This window comes from Clarias gariepinus, chromosome 10 (genome assembly GCF_024256425.1).
Source record: "Clarias gariepinus isolate MV-2021 ecotype Netherlands chromosome 10, CGAR_prim_01v2, whole genome shotgun sequence".
NCBI lineage: Eukaryota > Metazoa > Chordata > Actinopteri > Siluriformes > Clariidae > Clarias > Clarias gariepinus.
The window spans coordinates 17,005,978-17,029,887 of NC_071109.1; the positions used below are offsets into that span (position 1 = coordinate 17,005,978).

A 23,910-nucleotide genomic window follows, 5' to 3' on the forward strand; every position below is an offset into this window, starting at 1 on the left:
ACCTGCATTAAGGCTTTTAAGAGGATGTTGTTTCTCCTCCCTCCACATCTCTGACAAAGTGAAAAGCATTTATTAAAGTATTCACCTGTGACAGTGCTAAATTTAGCACAAAGAGCAAAAGAGACAGATGGATAACTGTGAAAAAGGCAGTGTGTGTGTGTGCGTGTGTTTGGAGGAAAGGTGATCTTCATGCAAGGTGAGGGAACAGAACGGAGGACGGAGGAGCTCAGCGGAGGAAGAGAAAGAGGCACATCTGTGCTAAACATGCCCTGGGGCAAGTCTGCTCTCTCCGGCACCGGGTAAACACACACACACACACACACACACACACACACACACTACACAAACGACAACAGTTTAATGTAGAATAAATAATGACTGACATGACCGATGAATGTCTCGCAGCGATACTATGTTATTAGAGTTACCACCAGTATTAATAATACGTTCAACTAATTATTACTAATATAAATCACCTACAAGTGAGAGCCGTTCATTTTTCGTATTATGCATTTGATCACAGTAGCCTATTTAATGAATTAGAAAGTGTAGCCATAGTTTGAAACGAGCGCAGGAGATCTACTGACTACTGACCCAAGGTCTTGCACTGTCTGAGAGCGAGAGAGAGAGAGAGAGAGAGAGAGAGAAATACAGGGTAAGTAATAGCCTCGGTAATGTGTACACAGAAATAGATATCTGTTTATATGAAAACAGAATTAACCAGGGCAGCACGAGGCTGCCAGTAAACTGAATTAGCATCAAATGCAAATGAGCCGAGTGCTTAATGGTGGAACAGGTGCAGGCAGGGCCCCTAAATGAGATAAATGAATAAAACATCCGCGGGCCGGCCCGCGAAAACTGACACAAAGTCAATGGCATGAATAATTCAGGAGGCAAGCAAGGCTGTGCGCCACTGACCTCTCACCACAGGAAGTGCATCCCAAACACAACGAAAACCATAACAATGGACTCTGGACATGGGGGTTCCCTATCTGGAGTATATATATATATATATACAAACAACAAAACAACGAAACATAGCTATGCCATATGATATATGGATCTGCCTCAGTATAATTGTAGAAAAATTCCAATTTAGTGTCCAGGATCACTAATGAATTGATGAGGCATCTGTGACCTTATACAGTACGCTCGTACACCTTTCGCCTGTTCACCTGCCCACACCAGAGGACTGGGTAAAGCAAATATTTAGGCATGGCCCATTTTCCCCCTATTTAAAAATATAAGCATATATAAACAGAACAGCTCTTACTCCTGCAATGGACAGGAAGCTGCTGGGAAGCTAACAGTAACATCACCTTCCCTGGGAGGAACACTTCCTGTTAAACATTCTTCACTCCTCACACACACACACACTCATCAGGAAACAACTTCACTCAGCTCTAGAGGACACACACGTGAAGCATGTGGACAAAAGCTTTTCTTTTACACACACGTGCGTGCACACACACACACACACACACACACACAGACTCACACACACACACATACACACACACATACCCGTCAAGGCTTCAGAGTTATTAAAAACATAAAGCTATTAGAAAAAAATAAGTGAAATGAAATTATACACAAATTAAACCAAGCACAAAAGAAGCCTTTTTTGCCCTGATACTATTGAAATTAATAATAATAATACAATGACATGAATTATTACAATTATTGTTTGCATTATTCTAAGAGAAACAACTACTTGATGGAGAAAAAAGGTGAGTTATTAATTTCCCAGAGCTAATCACAACTGCGTAATGATGAATTTGTACAAAGCAAGTCTGCATTCTAACACACGCTTGTTTCTACTTTGAGCGCTGAAAAGAAGGTAAAAGCTAAAAGCGCATCGATACACTGTAACCTCTTTACACTAATAATCACTTTAATAAATGTTCGTTTAAACATTAAACATGGAAAGCAGCTTTATTCACACTAATCTTATTTCATGTGGCTAATATCCTTTATATGAGTGTATTCAGTGGTAATGCATGTTTGTTTAATCTGGACGTCCATTACAGATAATATATAATTCTCATAAGGAGAAATGAAGCTTTGAGTGCCAGTGAATGATCCTATTTCCTCCTGACCAGTGTGAAATAAATGAGTCAGTGCAGGATGAATTGTCTGAACCTGAAAGCAATGTATTTCTTTTAAATTCTTGCTTTATAATATTGAATTTCTTATATAATATTTTCTCACATAAAACATGGGTCTGACTTTATGTACAAAGACAATCATAATAAAATTTGACATTTTCCAGACTGTTAAAAACTGTGCTTTTGTTAAAATCTCACAAATAAATTGAGGCACATCAGGCAGTTCTTGTAACAAACATGTGTAGTATTCAGGGAGATAAATAATGCCATGTGTTAGATCAGAAGTTATACATGTTTTTATCAGTTTTAAAAGGAAACTGCAAACAATTTAGCCAGGTGAAATCTTGCTGGGTACCATTTGATAATTGCAAACACTATATGGTTTATTAAGTAAAACTGACTCGTAATCAGTGTTCATACTCAGTAGGCATTAACAGCCAAAACAGTAGAATGTTTTATGCACCCTGTTTTTTTTGTTTTTTTTTCTTAAATAAACCAGTAACACTTACCCCCTATTGTGACCTCATATAAGTAAACAATCTCTCCAGGTGTCACTCAGCAGTAGCTTATTTACATAAACACTAAAACAGTGCATTTGGGGGATGAGTGAAATAAAGGAAGTTTGCTATTTGGGAAAAATGCATTATTATCCAAAAAGCGTTTCAACTGGAGCGTTATTAGACACACTTTGGGGGAGCTCTGAGACTGAATCTGCAACAGACATTCAAATAAGACTTTAACACAGTACAGTGATGAGACTCATAATGGCAGTAAAACAATTGACACACGTTTTAAAGACCGAGCAAGACGGAGTCTACTGCAGGCGCTCCTGTGAACATTCAGTGGGTGGAACGTCTGACAGAAAACTTGTCACCCAATTATGTAAAAGACGCCTCTGTTTGTAAGAAGTGTACACACAATCATTCACAAACATCACTGTACACTATACACACTACAGGAACTCGCCTTGGAATTATTGCCGCATCCCCCATATACAGTAAGGTCAATAAGTATTTGATCACCCTGTGATTTTGTTAGTTCTCTTACTTAAAAATCATGAAGGGGTCTACAATTTTCAGCATAGGTGCATTTCCACTGTGAGAGACAGAATCTAAAAAGAAAAAGCCGGAAATCACATTGTATAATTTTTTAACAATTTATTTGTTAATTACTGTGTCAAATAAATATTTGATCACTTGGCCCTTTAAAGACCTGTTATTTTGCTTTTAAATAGTCCATATGCTTCTTACAGAGCCACTCCTTGGTTTTCCTGGCTGTGTGCTTTGGGTCATTGTCATGTTGGAAGACCCAGCCACGACCCATCTTTAATGCTCTGACTGAGGGAAAGAGGTTTTTGCCCAATATGTCACAATACAGTACATAGCCCTGTTCATCCTCTCCTTAATGCAGTTGTCCTGTCCCCTGTGCAGAAAAACACCCCCAGAGCATGATGCTTCCAGCCCCATGCTTCACTGTAGGTGTGGTATTATTGGGATGATACTCATCATTCACCTATGTAGAAATTGTAGACCACTCCATGATTTCTGAGTAATAGAACTTGCAAAATTACAGGGTGATCAAATACTTATTGACCTTACTGTATATTCCTTACTGTGCTTCAAGCCATTTCCACATGTTTGGGAGGTAAAGGAGTTCCTGGGAGGCCAGCATTTCAGACATGATGCAGGCAGTCTTTTCATGGCTCAGCTATACTGAGAAACCACTTTCTACCGAGCACTAGTGAAACACTGGGATAAGTGCATTTATGTAGCAGGGGATTATATAGAGAAATAAAGGTTCTGTTATTCCGATGTTGTTTAATGATTAGTAAACGTTAATACAAATCTTTACTTTGGTGATGTCTGTTATTCAGGACTACATTATAAGAAAATGAAACGAATACAAAAGACTGCACCTTATGTCTCATTGGTGGCATCTAACAGCTGATATGTTTAAATAATTACTTCATAAATATTAGAGTAACAAATACAGTTTGTAAAGAGAGAGAGAGAGAGAGAGAGAGAGAGACTAGACTATGGGGATGAGTTGTACAAGGATGGAGACTGAACGTAAGAGCAATGACAATTAAAAGGAGGAAAGAGTGGCAGAGACAAACGCTGGCAGAGTTGTCAGAGTCAAAGCAAGAACACACACACACACACACACACACACACACACACACACACACAGAAACAGACGGTAAGTAAAGTCATACATATAGACAGTAGGAGGGAAGAGCAGAGTGGATGGTGTGCACCTCTTTGGAATTCATCCAAGCAAATGATAGGATTGTTGACAGTGAGCTGCATATTGTTAACCCTATATTAACTCGAAAAGGCAGAGGTTGGCCTTTATTATTCCTTCAGCGCTTGGCCCTAAATAAGTCACACACTCTCTCTCTCTCTCTCTCTCTCTCTCTCGTTCTCATTGTTGCACATCACCTTTCAGCAGCTGTGACAGCCCTGTCTCCCAGCTTGAAGAGTAACACACATGATGTGCAGTCTAACATACAGTCATAACACACACACACACAGATGCATGCACACACACACACTTCTGATACACAGTTTTCTTCCCCTTTCTTTTTTCTGAAAGGCATTCTTCTTCTGTCTTCATCTCTCAGACATAAACATCAGTACTGACACAAATTTTAACATCCTCTCTCACCATATAAAACATGCGCTCTCTTTTGTTCTCACTGCCCTACACACACCGACACACACACACACACACACACACGCAAGCACGCAGGCGCGCGCCACATACCACACACCATGCACACACACTCTGGACTCTACACTCTCACAGTCTTTAATTGCCTCACAATAGGGCTGCAGTCTGGACAGGATTATTTTAACAATGCTCGCTTCAGCCACTTAAGATCGTTCTTTTCCCGCTGATGTGGAGAACGACTCCCAGCAACCGATCTGGTTAATCCACTAACATAATACACACTGTTGTATTTTCTTTTTCTCACACACACACACACACACACACTCCCTTACCCCCCTTTCCATCCTCTATGCTGTGAACATATGCTCGCTAGTTCTGTTAAATGCACCCCTTTTCTTTTTTTTTTTAGGATGGTACCTTAGCTGTGTGTGTGTGTGTGTGTGTGTGTTTGTATATGTGTATATATATATTTGTCTGTGGGTGTGGGGTGATGGTATTTATATCATAAAAAAAATTTTTTTTGCTGACTCACACAACAAAAACGTTCAGGACAAAGGGTCACAAGTCAATGCGTGACATCACTTCCTGTGCTGCTCTTATTTTAAACAGAAGGTCGTTTATTTCGTGCTCATCACTTGTAGCCAGCTTTGCAGTGTGTGGTGTGGGTTGGCAGCCAAGGACAGCCATGAAAAATTTACACTGAAAGGGCACAGTGACCCACTTTCCAACATGTCTCGTCTCTCTCTCTCTCTCTCTCTCTCTCCGTCCTATTTCCTTACTCTGTGCAAATGCAGATGTTGTATACATCATCAGAAAGAAGCCACCAGCAGGCCTGATGGTCACACGCAGACCCAGGGTCACCGAGGAGTTCCTGTGTTATTTCTAAATGCAAGAACTCGAAAATCACAGAGTATCCATGGCATGGTAGATTGTTCCCAGGGAGATAGAACAACGGCTCCGCGCACTACTGTACAGCTTAGTGAGCTTCTGTTACTCCCAAAGCACACAGGAGCAGAGAAGAAAGAGAGAGCAAGAGAAAGAGCGAGGGAGGGGATGCTGATAGAGATGAAACAGGAGGGTAGTGAAAAGCAGAGTTAAAGGGCTGCTATTAGATGTCAGTGCCCTTTATGCGTGTGTCAATGGGAGCCGATTAAAGCATTTGAAATAATCTTAGCGGGGCATTAAATGGATTTGGGAGTCAAAAGTTAGAAAAGACCTGGAAAGTAAAAGAGAACCTGTTGTATAGGATGAGCGCTCACTCGTTCACGCTTGCTTTCACTTGTATGGAAAGTGTTAATGGGCTGCTTCTAATTCCATAAGAGAAACCCGTTCTTAATTAAGATATGCTTTCTAGGCTGGTCAGTTGGCGCAGTCCAGATTCCTCGTATCCTCCTGCAAACTGCACTGATACAGTATCTCACCCTCTTTTGCACTAACACCAAACCTGCACTGCGGTGATGCTCAGATTTGTTCTTTTAACAATCTAATAAGGCACAGTCAGTCAACTCCATTCTTCCGACATTCCTTCAGTTTTGTTGTAGCAGCTTATTGTGGTTGCTTATGAGAGGAAGCTAATTAGGAAATGATTCTCATTATTCTTCCAGAGGAATTAGTGCTGGCTTGGCTAATTACCGCTGTAAAACCTAATCAGCTGTTTGAAACAAGAGCACACTAATGAGCCCTTATTTATTCAACTAAAGAACATCGGAGGGAAACAGAAGCTCAAAATTCATATTTTGGATGCATTTTTGCATGCGACGTGTGTTTGCTTAAACCCCAGACTTCTAATCACAACTCTGGAAATCTTGCCATTCTCTCTCTTTTTACACGACCTCTTATCCTGTTCTGTAGACGCCGAGTGATGGAGGGGTAACTTTGGTGGAATTCTTTTGCACTTTGCCTATCAATAAGCTGTGCGTTGACCTGAGCCCAGGGGCGCCCATGCGGGATCACAGCCCAGCTGGGAATCTGCTTAGAACACTTCCATTCTCATATTATTGGACGCAACAAATAAGTGAACGCAGACCAACAGATTAGAAAAGTGGGCAATGATGGGCAAAGAAAGAAGTGTGTGTGTGTGTGTGTGTGTTTGTGTGTGTGTGTGTGTGTGTGTGTGTGTGTGTGTGTGTGTGCGCGCACACACGGTGGGTGGAGGTGAGGCCATGTGGCATAGTGAGGGTGCAGCTGTCTCTGTGAACTGTGAAGCGTTCTGGCCCAGTGGAGCAGAAATGAGTTCGATTCACCCACACACACACATACACACTCACAGCATCCAGGTAGTACCCTTTCTCACAAACAGCTCTCCACGCAGACAGAGCCCAAGTGAAACTACGACAGCTGCGTTCATCTGATAGCACTATGGCTCATTAACACGCAACCACACAGACACAAATAACAAACTCTTGTGGAGACATCTGCCCTCAACTTCAACTCCAAACTCACCTTCATTACAGGCTCTCTTCACTTTAAAACAATTAAAATCCAAATAACTAATGGAATCGTCTGTAAAAGGAAATGTAGTCCATGAAAGAAGTTAAAATCTGACAAAAGTCAACATTGTCCTTAAGCTTTGAAGTTTTTTTTTTTTCTTCTTTAGAAATTCAACATTGTTTTACAGCACATTGGTCAGTGTGGGTCTTTTGGTTATGATATCAAACTATCATATACTGTATGTTTCACGCTGCCCAGTGGATCACTCGCTCTGCCAGATCAGTTTTCATCTACTATTTTTGTTAGTGATGTACAAAGCAGTGATTTAAAGCTACTATTAGCAGGTCACAGCATACACACACACACACACACACACACACACACACACATATATATATATATATATAATTGATTAACTCTGATAAGGAAATCAAAATAAAGCCGAATAAACTGATTGGAGATCTCAATTTTCTTGATTCTGTAATGACGCCGTCACTCCTCGATCACCAGTTTCAAGCTCTTAATATACTCCAGGGCTCAGTGAGTTAAGAAGAATATGAACAGGAGACACACACCACCGAACCCACGGGCCTACAGCACAGGCTTAACGTGTTCCTGCCACTAGTTTCGTTTGCGAAGCGTCTCTTCTGTAAACAAATTCTCCTTTCTCTCTCACAAATCAAACAGGGTTGTTTTGGTCTTTGCAAGTGATGCTGAGTGCTTTGAACTGCAGCCTTTGATTGGACGGATGCTTTCTGTAAAAAGCCATAGAGCTTTCGCACTACACCTCTAGTGATTGTGGGTGTGTAAGTGCTAAAGTGAGTGTCTCTCTTGCTCATAAACTGTAATAATGGTTCATTCAAATAAATATGACAGATATTTCAGCGCTTTTCAATTCTTTCTGAAGTGGCGATCCACCAGAGAGGTCATCAGCTCATCATCGCCCCATAGGCAGATGGAGCTTTTATCTTAGAGCATACAAAATACATGGCAATATTCTCTGTCTGTCTGTCTGTCGCTCTCTCTCTCTTTCACTCTCACACACGCGGTCACACACACACACACACACACACACACACACACACACACACACACACACACACACACACACAAAATACACAGAAGCGCAGCCAAAGAACCACAGCTCAAAGAGTGTTAATCCACCTCTTACCTGTCTATGATGACGGGATCAGAGGGCGTCTCGTTACGGTTGCCACAACTCTTCTTGTCACAGCAGCGGCTTAACAGGAACACAACGGGGAACAGCAGGGGAAGAGGGGGTGTGTGGGAATGAGTGACAGAGAAAGAAAGAAAGAGTTAACACAGATGCACTTATACATATGTTTGAGTTGACTTGAATCAGTTAGAGAAAGCATTTACAGGGCAACATACACACCTTATATAATTTACTTCCTCCTTATTTCCTATAAGTGCTAATCATGATTGAGGACATTTAAAAGGATTGACCATTTATTCACATTTTTGCATTTACATTTATGACATTTGGTAGGCTCCCATATCCAAAGCATTTTACATTTTTATCTTATTATACATGTGAGCAGTTGAGGGTTAAGGGCCTTGTTTAAGGACCCAACAGGGGCAACTTGGTTGTTGTGGGATTTGAACATAGGACCTTCCAAACCTTATAAGAACTGGATGTTGGGACAATTTAATCTTGACAATGTACTAAATTACATTATAATACAAACAGTTAGATTTTTCTGGAATTTTATAGGTATTGTTAAATGTCATAAACAAATTGATTTGATTAATACTTTTATTGCCCTTGCTATTGACTCATCATTTAAAATATTGACTGTTGAGTTGTACATCATATAATAATCTTAAAATAATAAAAATTTTTATGTAACAATCTTAAAATAAAATAACTTTAATGTTATAATACTTTTTGTTAGAATACTTAACATTTTTGTTTTAATACTTTTAGTAAATAATACTTTTCATTTAAACCACTGTAAAAGTCCAGTTAAAATAAACATAAAGGGTTACTGGACAAGAAACCATCACGAGAGAATAAAATATAGAGAATAAAAAAAGGTAATTTTACATTTATATATACATATATATATATATATATATATATATATATATATACTCCGTATATACTCCGTCCCTTTTTTACACTATCTAATTTCAACAATATTTTTACTTTAGCTAAACCACTTTTAAAAAATTCATTATAACTCTGAATTATCTTTAAAGACATAAGTACAATCTTCACTAAATACACATTTGCTAACATTTTGTAAGCATGTTATTATTGTACTCTAAAAACATACCCTTAAACTTATTGTGATATGAAATTTTCACCATATTACATCACGTCAGCGTTTAAAAGTACTGAAAATGCTGGTTTCTTTTGCAAATTGAACAACAATAAGAAATCTAATGAGAGTGAGCTGAGAGATGAGATGAAGAGAAGGAAGAGGAGAGATGAGGAAGGTCGGGGCTCTGTGTTCCCTGTAGGTGGGGGTTGTTCTGGTGCAGCAGGTGGAGCACTGGGCTCACGTTTCCCTGCACAGATGGCAGAGGGGCTGGAGAGAAAGGAGTCATGTGATAGCAGCAGCTTTGTAAGTAAGGGGCTACAGGCCTGATGAGTGCGACGACTCAGTCCCGGCTTGACCTCGACTCGTTTTTCAGACCCCCTGAATCTCCCTCATTTACACACACTGGCAGTCAGGGCCAACTCATGTAGACACACATTAGTCAGGGGAGAGGCTCAAGAACAACAGGGAAGAGACGCCGAGGCCATGAGGGTGTGCTCTAATCACGGCTCAGGATGTGTCAGACTCTTTGGGTGGTTATGAATCATCAGTGTGTGGCTCTTCGGTAAGCTAGTGCCACTTTGTTTTATTTTCTCACTTTTTCTTAATCTCATGTTCCCTTGCCTTCTTTTTTTCCTCCTTACATATCCCTCTCTTTTGCTTCCCCCTCCTCTCCTCTGAGTGTACTCGTGTCTTTAGTGCTGTTCTTTCAAAAGTGGGTCACACTCAGGTCCCCATGGATCGCCAGAGAAAAGCATGCTGGGAAAGGAGAGGAGGAGGACGGAAAGAGGGATACAGAATGATGTGACTTTCTATGTCCCAATAATCCAATCATCAGCCAGCACCCATGGGAGGGTATAATCAGCACCCCCTCCACCCACAGTTAACCCCCCCCCCCCACCCCCACCCCCATACAGACAAACTATGCTAATTAGTCCAGGCAATGCTGCAGCTTTGTTTGGAGCTTTTTTCTTCTCTGCTCCGTCCCAGTGGACCCACCACACCATATCTTTAATCTTGAGTGTTTCCTCCTGCCGCCGCATTTAAAGAAGTTAAATCCAAATTGCAGCACATAATTACCAGGATGTGGCCCTTGTTGATGCCATTAGGACCAAACCATCCCAAGACATGCACTCAGATTTATTACTTGCTACTATGGATCTCCTCTCTGACTGGGTAGCAGTCGTCTGAACCAAAAAAAAATAACTTGACCAAAATGAACTTCCATGAATCAGTGTGTTCGAGAAGCCGAAGCGCTGTCATAAAGACCGCGCTGTTGCTTTTGAGCAATTGTTTCTTGTTTTGCCTGTCACTGGTGTTGGATGGAAAAAGGCATCGAGCCTCTGTCCCGCGCACACCATGCCATATGGCTAATGGCAAACCTGTGCGGCAATTAACAGCCCTGATTAATGAAGAACAGCCTAATCACAGACTGGTAATTGTGCCTCTATTGCAGTGCAGGCTCAGCAGAGGAGCTTAGTAACAGACGGAGGAAGGAGAGAGAGCGAGTGAGAGAGAGAGAGAGAGAGAGAGAGAGAGGGAGCAGACAAATCTGTTTATACATTTTTGTCTTCTTTTTTGGCTTATTATGAGAGACTCAGAGTGAGAACGAATAGAGACAAATGAGGAGGTCTTTGTGTGTGCTTCTAACACATGCTTCCTGGATCTTACACGCTTGTACCTGTTCCAATAGGGTCATACAGCTCAAAAAGTACCCTATCAAAGCGAGTGCAGTGTACGTTTGAAGAAGTGTACGGCAATATTATTCTGTGCAAATATTGCTTTTAATGGAAGGAGTTTGAAGAAATAGAAGTTAGCATGCAAAGCAAGAAAAGTACACTATTAAAATCACAGTTATTTTAAACTGCATTAAAAAATTTCCACAGTGTGACAGTGTGAAAGATTCTTTGGGACACAACTTCTGAAGAGATATTTTACCTCGATTTTTGCAAAGCTGTTCTAGTATATTAAAAGAAACTTTACTGTTTCTTTATCATACAGTGATTTTAGGTAAATGTCCCACCCTGTGTTAAAGAATCTCATTTTGACTTATTCCACTCTGATTCACAATGCTACAATCACAGAACCTAAACTAATAACGACTTAAACTCAGAATTGAAATAATGTGAATTTTAATTCACATCTGAGAATGTGAGAAAATGTCAGAATTGAAAAAATGTCATTTTAAAACTTAACTGATTACAGCATGTAAGGACCCCAACTTAAAAAGGAATGAGTGCAGAGACATTAAATAACTGGACAAATGAAATTTCTTTCCTAGGAGTGCAACAGTGGAAAACCCAATCACTGCGCTTTACTACAGATACAGTAGAAACCTAGGACTATTTTCTTTGATTATATGCCAAACCAAAGCACTCAGAATTTTATTTTTCTGGTAAAAAATTAAAAATAAACAGTAATCAAATAACAAAAAAAATTATATGTAAACCATACTTTGTGTTAAGGAGAGATACCAAAATGTCAGCAAAGTAAATATAGAATCATCGTACATATATATTATCCATCATTATATTTAAATATTTAATTATACATCTATATAATAACATCATTATATATTTATAATTATATTATTACATTATTATAAATTATATCTATCTATGTTTACATCTACTTAGATAGATAGATAGATAGATAGATAGATAGATAGATAGATAGATAGATAGATAGATTTAGAATCTGAGAGAAAAAGAATGGGAGGCACCATCAGTGAGAGGAAAAGAGAAAAAGAGAAAGAAGAAAGAGGACTTCTGCTCCCTCACATACTTCACTGTCAAAACTCAAAGTAACCTGCATTCATTAACAGAAGAATAACATGAAGATTCTCATTGAGTAATGAGTTTTTCCTTGTCCTAATTAACCAAGCATGAGTATGATATTTTTAGGAGAAAAACTGTGCAAATGCTCCGCACTTCAGCCAAAAATAGATGAAAGCCCATCACTACAACCCAGTTTTAAGTGCAACGAATTCATCTTTTGATTTTAATTAAAGGTGCATGCCTTTCTCTGCCTCTCTCCCCTCCCAGAGCAGAAAGTGGATGACCTGGATAGAGATGGAAAATGAGAGAGAGGTGTGGACGAACACGGCATCTATAAACTTGCCTGAGCTAAGGCCCATCCTTTATTTTGCTTCTCATTACCCATCCCAAAGAGGGCATGGAAAATGTTCTTTCCCAGGGATATGTTTTTTTTTTTTTTTTTAACCAACAACAGGTTCAAAAGACACATCATCAGACATGTTAGAAGCTCCTTCTCATATTTTGGCAAGTTCATAGATAAAGCTGTATCTGTTTTGAAGAAGGAAATTTAAAACACTGTTAGGGTAGAGGGGCCAGATCTTCTTGATAAGAAACAGGCTGTTGTGACCTTATCTGGGCCTGTTTCGGACAGTGATAAATGACTGGAATATGTCCGTATGATAGTGTCGATAAAAGTACAAAAAAGCAGGCGAGCAGTCTCACTCAGAAAAGCAGATTCTGCTCTGCGGCCCAAAAGGATAAATAAATGCAGTGCTTTTGAATGCAAAGTGCAGTGATGTACTGAGCTCAATCAATCAATCAATCAATCAATAGGTCAATCAATCAATCAATTAATCAATCAATCAGTAGAATCTGCATAACCCCCAGCACTTTAAACTTAATCCCTGTCCTTCACATCTATAATCAAAGCATAATTAACACACTTGCAACGCGTTGTTTTCTTTTATAGATTTTTACAACGTCCACAATTAGACCCTTTCTTTTCTCTATAAATATAATGGCATTCCTAAAAGGGAAAAAAAGAACAGAAACATTTTCTCTTCTGTTTTAAAAAAGAAATAATCAAATAACTCCCTTTAGATGTCTATTATAACTGACACTGGAGTAAATAGGTTTTTAGTTCTTTGCTCATTAAAGAGAAAAATCTTGATTAATGGTTATGGTTATTGCTGATATGTTAGAAAAACAGTATGAAGAAAATATTAAAGGCTAATATTACATTACAGTATTTCTTGAAATTAGCTAATGCAAAAAGGGAGGCCCAGCCCCAGCAGGAGACATTAACATTGAGGGATTAATTCAGAGAATGTTGGGCATGCCAAGTGTTCAGATGTGCAGAACTCAATGTCCAGCACACAGGTTAAAGTTGTGTAATAGTGAATGTGAAAGTGTAAAAAGATGGTGTGCCTGATGGTATCTTACCTGCACATGATCTCGTGTGTCAACAGCACTCTGCACATCTCCGGATTCTTGTCTTGACCTTCATAAATAATAGGCTGCGGGAAGTGAAACATAACAATGTTCAGTGAATGCAGACAAGTCACTTTTCCCACCTTCAGCATAGATACAGTGCTTGTAAATATGCAGAAAGATTATGACTAATGTCTGGGGTTAAGAGATGGGAACAATGGGAAGAATTGCGCTTATACTGGCACTATTTCCCCTGAAACAAAACATTACACGAAACATCACACTGAGCAAAAAACCACATATCTCCACACTCTTTCTTTCTCACACACCCACACACTCTTCTACAAAGCTTAATGTGAACCTTATTCCATCTGGCAGAAAGCTTTCACCAAATGACCGCATGTGTCATGGGAATGAACTGGAGCATTCCAGCATCCCCAGCTCTGGACATGTTGTTCTGCCTGCTGTGTGTGCAGAATTACAGAGGCCTCCCTTTATTACAACTAATCAATCCATCACAGTGGCACAGTGCATTGTGGGAAGGCCTGAGTTTTGGAACGGGATGGAGGGAGGTCTGTTTCTGGCCTTGCCAGGTTCTCAGTGGGCCAATTAATGCCCACTTTACCACGGCTGTGGAAAATTGCTTCAGCATGCAGCAGGCCGAAATGATGTCGACTCATGCTAGGCATCCGCCCCGAAATTTCATTCCGAGTATAAAGCATCTTAAACTTGTAATCAGGCTGAATTTGTGTATAAATCATAAACATAACACTTGTGTGTTCTAATAAAGTGGTTACAGAAAAAAACAGTTAATTATGCTACTAATGTACTTATGTGATATTACACATATTTTAAGGTGGCAATGCTGGATAGTATATATTTTTTTGAATTCTGGAATTTCCTTTGCAATTAATAAAGTATCTATCTATCTATCTATCTATCTATCTATCTATCTATCTATCTATCTATCTATCTATCTATCACTTATCTGCATTACAGAAGAAAATCACGCATGTCTTTATGATTTTATATTTTGACACAATGCATCCATAGTAACTTGTTAAATTAAAACAGACATCTACAGAGTCAAATTGTATTGATTTAAATCTTATGTTAATAGGGTGGCTATTTTACGCGTGAAATTACTTTTGTAATTATTCTAAGGCATGGATGGCATGTGCTCTCCTCTGTATACTAGTGAATAGTAAAAAATTAATTCGGCCCATTTTCACAAGAATGCACATGAGAAACAAACTACTGGCAATTTTATTAATTAAAAATAAGATCCTGAAAGTTAACTCCCTTGCTGGTTTAATGACTGGATCTCATAGAGTGCTGTGTAAGAGACACATCACAGAGGCAGTGGCCAGAATTTCAACCCCTAAGAGAAAAATTCTAAAATGATTGGATGATAGTGAATTAAAAACATAAATGTTTCAGTCCCAAAGTGATGGAGCACCACACCCTGCTTGTGTGTGTGTGTGTGTGTGTGCATGAGAGACAGATTGTTGCTTGAATTTGTCTAATTTCACCTAGAATAAAATTGCTGAGTGAAAGAGTATGGATGCGTATCTGCTTGTGGTGTGTGTGTGTGTGTGTGTGTGTGTGTGTGTGTGCGCGTGCGTGCGTGTGTGTGGTGAGCAGTTGGGCTGCCAGACTGGAGCATAGCAAGCCATCTGGCCAAGTCAACACTTCATCCAAAAAAACCTCAGCTTTGTTTCCACCCTTCGATTTCCACACAACATGTCCTTCACAGCCATGAATCACTTACCCTAGCCCAAACATACATACATACATACAAACACAAATGCGTGCATGCACACACACACACACACATACACGCAACAGCCGTTAAGGAGAAACTGTTCCTGTCACAACTGCACAAGCCTTTTCCCAATCAGTGAATGTTCTTTCATTATGGCTAGAGGGTGTTGCTGATCACAAGTATCCTTTTGTTTGATTTCTGCATTGTAGAAATAAGGGTCAAGGTCCTCTAAAAGTGTGCTAGCATGCATCATTGTCTGTGCCCAAAGCTCTGACCCTCAGGCTCTCCCAGAGATACAGAGGCACTAAGAGAACGAAGGGGAGACCAAACATATACAGACATGTCCTCTACCATGCCACACATTCATTTAATGAGTAAGGGCTTCCATTTATCACACGATGCATCTAGTATCTAACATAGCTCTACCTGGTGCATGGTGCTGGGAATAACACCAAAAATAGTTTATCAGTTTTTCTTTACATGTCTAGCTGAGAATATCAAAACAATGACAGTGTAACCTTCTGAAGGTGCAGCTTCTCAAGTAAGACTTTTCTGAAAGGCTGAGATCTAGCGACATGCTAAAGCTTAGATACATCAGGGTCAAGTGTTTATTTATTTAGTTGGTTTTTCCTCTCATAAACCTTTCCCAAAAGGCTACACAAACCCCTTCATACAGAAACTCTCAGCATGCACAGTAGCTCTTTGGAGACTCTTAAAAGTGAATGTCTAAATAATTGCGTGTTAGAGATATTAGGTCTTTCTGTGGCTACACACTAAACGCAAGGGGGTTTCATGTCCCATCTGAAACCATCACACATTCTGGCCAAAAGATTTGTGTAACTCCGTTACACTTTCTGGAGCTGTTTCTGGGATCTGAATCTAATGGCATCTCACTTCATATCGCCAACGAACGGAAACACGAGGTCGAGGCTGGTCCGTGTGCGGAAACGGGGACAAATACGTTTCTGAGAAACTTTGGCGTAGCGAGAGCACTTTAGAAATTCCTTCTATACACATTTTCGCTTGGAGCACTGGCTAAGTACACACACATGCACAAGCACACATCCATGAGCAACAGGGGAGTTGGGGTGTACCTACCAGTTCCAGCCTAGAGCTGTGTGAACAAAGAGCTCCTTAAGGAAGACCGGGAAAGCATGAAACATGCATGCTTGCCGCCAAGGCTTCTGTGAAGCTTTCATTAGGCCCTGACGCAGCTTTTAATACATATTTCATTTCGCGCAAACCTCACTTTAGATCGCATTCACCGCCTGGCTCCACTGCTTTGAAGTGACAACTATATCTGAGGCATGTAAACAATTCAGGAGAAATACATGAAAACACATTTCCCTCTTTGTTAGAGTCACTGGCAAACATGTCAGGCGCAGTGTGTGACTGCATGTGTGTGTGGGTGATTCGCCTTTGTTCTGTGGCTCAGCTGTTGTGAACTAGAGGGAGACACTGAGAGACAGAGAAAATGGGGAACCCCTTTCCACAGTCTTTATCAGATATGTCTCAGACTTAAGCACTGATCACAAATATGGCTTGTCAGCCAGACACTCTGCTCTGTTTCTCTCCTCTTTCCTACCGGCTTGCTGACAGTGTGTTTGGGAGCAGGTATATGATACGGTGTGGCACAGTTTGTCAGACGGAAGAGTTTTACACAGGTTTATTATACTTTGCTGTGCCTAACTTGCCATACTATCATTATTTTCCTTCTGTCATGTCACTCTTCCACATGCAGTTCACACGTTCGCTCCACTGCCAGTGAGCGATTCTCTGGAGGCAGCTCTCACCCAGTGCTAATGAGAAGTGCATGTCGAACAACTCCATAAACCTGCTCTGTAAGAGTGGCGCGCTGCTGGGACGAAGCCAGACTGCAAGAGCCCACTGGTTCTGTAGCCAGTCTGTACTGAGTTATGGGCTTTTAATGAGATGTTTTAAACACATCGCAACGCCTGAGTCTTACCACAACGAGGTTAGAGGAGAGCTCAGAGAAATTAGCATAGAGACAGATTCAAGTTCCATCATAAGCCAAATTCCATCTCTTTATGTAATGGAGGAGGGGAAAAACACACACAGTAAAACAGTGAGAAAACTAAATGGTGCGATTTTGAACAGAAAATGTGAAATAAAGGAATTATATCAATTACTGGTTATTCACCTAAAGCCTGCCTATTAACATTCGACTTATTAGTAATTTTATTTAATAGCTAGGTTTGCAATCTATTACTAACCTTTCACCCTTAAGTCTTGGCAGTGAAAAAGGGGGTTTCATTGGTTTGTGGTAGGTAATAGTTGTTTCCCTAAATCTAAATGAGCTTCATTTCTCATGATTACGCCTCTGACAATGGGCTAAGGCCTTATCGAGATAATTGTTTAGATCACACTATGATTTTATTTAGTGTATTTCCTTTGGATGTGAACTTGGACTGGCTTGGAGAAACGAATCATGGGGAGTGTACTGGAAGTGGCTTTATCCTGACAAAACCCATGGGACTTGAGTCTCCACAGTTCAGAGAGAGAAGTCATACTACATTATACCAACATGACTACTTCAATGCCAAATTATGATGTTCAAACTCTCTCTCTCTCTCTCTCTCTCTCTCTCTTTCTCTCTCAATGACCACCACATCATTAACAGGTATTGCGGTGGTCCTCTGAAACAGCCTGTAAATCCCGCAATGAAATATGTGCTCAAGTGGGACAGCAGAGGTGAGATAAATAGCTTTTTATTGAAGGGGCACCCTGAAGTGAGCAGCAGGCCAGTCTTCCAGCCTCTCTATTTACTCCTGCAGGATAACGCCCCTGCCTTTCACCTACATATAAATCTGCCTCACTTGTACATAACCCAGACAATCTAACCACAACCAAGAACAAATACAGACAATATTAGCAGTCTTAAATAACAGTAACAAAATTATTTAAAATAAAATCTATAAGCATACTATAGTGTATAGGAAATAGTATGACATGACATTCAGACTGAAAATGTCTGTGGTTAGATTAAAAAAAACCTTATTATTATTATTTTGTTATTATTTTTTATAAATATGCATTTTCATTTATTGTGAAGTGTGTATTCCAAAGTGAACAGGGTGGTCAGAGAGGATTAGCCATGTTTCCTAATATAATCAAATTAAATATTTTATTTAATTGCAATTTATGCTGATGTTCACAAAAATCAGACGATTAGCAGCAGACAAAATGTCACTTTAATGTTACATTGTAGGGGGAAAACTGTCATTTTAACTTTTTCCTAATAAATCATAAACTGCATAACCAGGCAATGAAAAAACTAATTTTTAAAATTGCTTATTTTTATTTCAGTTTGTTTTAATTCCCTAAACACTGGCTTACTACTCAGTTATTAATTGTAATGGATTTTATTTAGTAATTGCTATAATTGATGCATATCTCCAGTGAAACTATATACACAGTTAGAAGGAAGAGGAATGCAGGCGCCAGTCTGTGTCCTGGGATTTTAAATCAATACATTTCCTATTTAATAAAAAATATCTGGATTAAAAAAAATGTCATGAAAATGTGTAGTTTAGTTCAAAATGAAGGTGCTGTGAATTACAGGACCGTTGGTCTATATCAGCTGTGCTACACATACACGCACACACAGACACGCACACACTGCTCACATATTGACTGCACATGATGTGCTAAATGGACAGACTGTTGCTCTTTGGGTGTGTCAGGACTAAACAGCACCTGCTAACTTTCCGATAGTTTTACATACACAAAAACTATTCCAAATCTACCAACACACACACACACACACACACACGCACACACACAGACACACACACGAATGCTTGCTATATCTCCAATAATGGTGCATTGTTCAAGATTATTCTGTATTATTCTGTTCTATGGTGCATTGTTCAAGATTATTCTGTATTATTCTGTTCTATGGTGCATTGTTCAAGATTATTCTGTAGATATTCTCTTCTAATTAATATAACCATATAACCAGGACAATTTAATCAGTGTTAATATTAAACAGAGGCATAACATTATAAAAAATATATAATTACAGTTGCCATAAATTAGTTCTTCATGTTTAGTCTTTTTTATGTGAAGTTAAATGCAGCAATCAGTAATAGAATAAATGCAAGCAGGAAACTAATAAAAAAAAGCATGGTAATGTTTTGCCAAGAATCTTGCAAGGATCCGATGGAAAAAATATCCTCTTTGCCTAATACACTGTGGAACACATACCATCTTACAAAACATTTAGCTGTCAACGCTTTAGGACCTCACTTTCCTTTCTGTTCTGCTATCCTTAGGACGCACTTACACACACTGAGAGATACTGCTCTCAGAAATTGCATTTCAGGTTGTTTGCTCTTAGTTAACATTATTCCATAGTAAATATATGATAATTAAGAATGTATAAAAATGTGCAATACAAATGCAAAAACAACAAATCCACTTCCTGAGCACATGTGTACAGATTCAAAAGTCAGCAAGTGAGTGCATCCTGTACACAGACTGTACGGTAAAGTTTCAGTAGGACATTACAATAAAGCAATGTGTCAGAGATGTTTGCCCTAGTGTGAACACACACCCTGAAAACATCAGTCATTTTAAATGCTTTCCCAGAGAAAGGATGTCATATTTAGACATAATTAGTTCCACATTCCCCCAAGGCACACTATACTACACCAGCCCTAAACTATCATATCCCCAGAAACACACACACACACACGCACACAAAAAGAGATATCTCCGGGTCTTTCATGAATTTTAACAGTTACTCTGAAACTCTTTTCTTAATTTAATGGCTTACCTGTTTTGTCATGGAGTCAATCAATCGTACATAGAAGTCTTGTTCTGTCCTTATGCCTGTGTGCAAAAAAAAAATGTCTGAGCAAAATATTATACAAACACACATCCAAATGCACGTACTATAACAAATACAGTTACAGAGGAAATAAGCACTCTGTAAATATTCAAACTCTTACAGAGCATGACATACTTTTGGAGTGACCTAAATTACTATTATATCAAAAGACTTTGTTAGGTAAAACAATTTTGCTAAACTTAATGGTTTTGTACTTAAACTGTTGTTGGGAATTTAAAATAAGTAGGCCTGAAACTTACAGCAAAGTGCTTACTCAGAACTAAAACATGAAGTAGATCTCAGCGCGAGCATATGAGGTAACAATAGAAGTGTATTCCGAACAAGAAGTTTGTGATCAAAGGAAAAGGAAATTGCGACTTTAAATGTACAGTAATTAATAAAGTGTAAACAAAAATATCTTTTACCGGGATTTATTTAAAAAGATCAAAGCTATATTTAAAAACGCATAATGGCACACACAAAACAAATACAATTATTAATCATTACAGGTTTCTAATTTAGTGTGCGCCATGCGGTTTACGCGGGTTTAATTAATGGCAAATCTGTGATTTTATGCGTTTAACGTAATGATGTTGCGTTCATTTATTACATAAGGTTGGGTAAATAATAATAATAATAATAATAATAATAATAATATGTTATAAGTTAATGCTTACCATTACTGTAAAGGAGTTGCAGTTTGTAATGAATCCCATTGTTGGTCTTTTCACCACTCGGTTCCTACACAAATAAATGTATACATATATAAATTAGAAAAAAACAGACGATTTCCTCGTTCCTGCAGCCACCCACAAGACTGATCTCCCGTGCAATACAATGAACCTCAAAGAGAAGAGCACAAACTCATCTAATCCTAAATCTGTTTTAAATGTCGACCAAGAACATATCTGGATTACTCTACATCTACATAACGGCGTGGTGTTAATTATTCTGTGCAAGTTTCTCAGCTGCATCACTCAGTTACTCAAGTAAAACAAACTGGCACACAGATATTGGAGAAGGAGAAACATTCAAAAGTACATAATTTTCGTTTTGAATAAAAGTAACATATAATCAGAATACAGAATAATTAAAATAAACACGAAACAATTCACGCATAACCTGTTGTTGTTACTAATATTATTATGTTCTGACAGAAACTCCCGGAATGTTTCTCTTTATATATAAAGTCGCTCTTTACAAAAATGAATAAAAATAAACATTGCACTATGACCCAAATAATTTACTGAAACTCGTTAAATCTGCGCATGTCTATAAAGATGCTTCTGTTTAAAAATCAAAGCCTGAGTTCAGCTAATAAATCAATAATGACAAATAGAGTCAGGTAACAGATGACCGCATAAACATTCAGAATAAATAATTGATGTTTTTTTTATGTCTTTATGTCACATACATGGAGGGGGAATAAATAAAGGAAGAATTTTAAATAATTTATTATTATAACTCGCAAAAAGCGCCAGGATATATTTTATGTGGGGAGTGAAAATATCACTTGCCTTTTCTTTTTCGACAAATCCAACGAAAGATGTGCGTTCGATTTCCACGGGCTGCCCCTGTCTATCATACAGAGCCAGCACAAAGTGGAAGAAGTTGGATTTGCGCAGATTGGATGGAGGCTGCTTCTCAAAGTGCGCTCGGGCCAGACCTACACCACTACACGGGTAAAGAGAAGGAAGGAGAGAGGGGGAGAGAGAAAGGCATAAGGGCATACACAGTCTGTGAGAAAACGGCAACAGATTGCTTTATAAAATGTACATTGCGTTCAAATTTACAGTCAGTAAATAAATCTAATTATTAAATTCTATTGAGGCGTTTGAGATAAAGTTACTCTTCTGTAACGTGTCGTCCACAAGCTTTACCAAATGCTAGATTTGAAAAAAGTTCAAATTGTTATTTCTTGTCAGAAAATAGATATTAACCTAAACATATTTATTTTAACTACCTGAATGTTTAATTATTATTATTATTATTATTATTATTATTATTATTATTATTATTATTATGATTATTATTATTATTATTATGATTATTTGGATTAATATTTATGTCGATGTGCATTAAACTACACTGGTATAACCTCTTAATTTGTAATGCTTAATTTAGATTCATAATAGACAAATTAGGTTTAGTGTGCAGAACGTACAGATGCATCTATATGTAAAGCCTTTTATACTTTAAAGCTTTTGTTGAATAGTACAGGCTTATAAAAAAAAGGATTTCGGGTAGCGCTAAAATTTCAGCTAAATAAATACTGAATCAACAGTTGTGAGTCTTATATTCCACGATAGATGTTTTTTTCCTCATGTGTGGCAGTAAAATGTCGAGACATTGTGTGTTTAAAGTTCAAAATGAACGCATGTTTCAGAGCGGTACTGAAATCAACAACCGGACCTTTCTTTAGTCCTAAGTCTTTACTGCAGAACCAAGAGGAAGACGTGGTCGGCTTCAAATGAAAATTAAAATGCCTGATATGTACACGGGGCACTTTGGTGTGGTGCCGAGATGTGTAAGGAGGATTGAGCTCGCACACTGACTCGGTCCTCCGCGCTCCCTGCCTTACCTCTGCGCGGCGGTGGTGGCGTCCAGTAGGCCGGCTCCCTGCATCCACGAGCGCACCGCGTTCATGCCGCCTATCGGCTCCTCCTTCATGCTACTCCCGCTCCTCTGGATGCTCTCCTGAATCCCAAACATGAACGCGGACTTTTCCTTTCCCCTGTCGATCTAACAGTCCTCTGATCTTTCTCCGTCGATCCGTAAAAAATATACAAATAAAAACAGAAAGAAATGCCTAAATGTCTAGAGATCTACGGGCGCGCAGGTGTCTCTGCGCTCAGCTCTGTCGTTTCCTCTGTGCAATCAGAAAACGAATACAGAGAAAACGAAACGGAGCGAGCTGTCAACATCCAAAACTCGTGGACTAGTAGCTCCCTGCGACCAAGAGAGAGTGCAAGAAAAGTCCAGTGTCACTTCGAGAAACAATACGATCACAACGAGAAGCTTTGAGTAAATGTTATTATCCAAAGTCTTCTTCTTCTTCTTCTTTATTTGTTTTTCATATCCTCTTTTCTGTCCTCACGCTTAATTTTTCAGCTCAAATAAAATGAATGAGCCAGGTGAAATGAGGAAGAAGAGGTGGACCCTCGTGGCGTTGGATCCTTAGTTCGCTCCCCCGGTTTCAAAAAGTGATGTGCGTGTGCGTGCGTGTGTGTGTTTGTGTGTGTGTGTGAGAGAGAGAGCGCTCTTTCCCAAAGGAATCCGACTTGACTGTGCTCTGGGAACTCAAAGGGAAGAGGGAGTGACTGTGTACTCTCAGCCCCCCGCCCCACGCCTTACTGAACACAGGCGAGCCCACACTACCATCAGCTCTCCATCCAACCGCCGACTCTCAAGTCTGATCGCATCTCACAGCCCAGTCTTCTCTCTCTCTCTCACACACACACTTACACACACACACAGTGCGATGTGTGCGGTGCTGAAGACAAAAACCATAAGAAGTTAGTTGACCGGTTATCACTGGCTAAAGCGCAGAGGTGCACGAGAGCGGATGAAAACGCAGCTGAGATTACAGCGCGTTCAAACTGCCTTACTT

The 23,910-nt window shown here is 39.2% G+C and overlaps 1 protein-coding gene across 4 annotated transcripts in view; it reads right to left on the minus strand.

The window, feature by feature from the left end:
- Nucleotides 1-23,660, minus strand: part of ebf1a (EBF transcription factor 1a) — a 107,254-nt gene extending 83,594 nt beyond the window's left edge. For 2 of the 4 annotated variants that reach the window (XM_053505592.1, XM_053505591.1), the window contains exons 1-6: nt 22,882-23,659; nt 21,818-21,974; nt 20,978-21,041; nt 20,247-20,302; nt 13,696-13,769; nt 8,383-8,451 (exon numbers count right to left, since the gene is read on the minus strand). In XM_053505592.1, the coding sequence (XP_053361567.1) occupies nt 8,383-8,451; nt 13,696-13,769; nt 20,247-20,302; nt 20,978-21,041; nt 21,818-21,974; nt 22,882-23,012 (551 nt within the window). In that variant the 5' untranslated portion in view covers nt 23,013-23,659. Of the gene's footprint in view, nt 1-8,382; nt 8,452-13,695; nt 13,770-20,246; nt 20,303-20,977; nt 21,042-21,817; nt 21,975-22,881 lie in introns of all 4 variants that reach the window. The other 2 variants (XM_053505594.1, XM_053505593.1) reach the window with 2 other exon arrangements.
- Nucleotides 23,661-23,910: the final 250 nt, after the last annotated feature.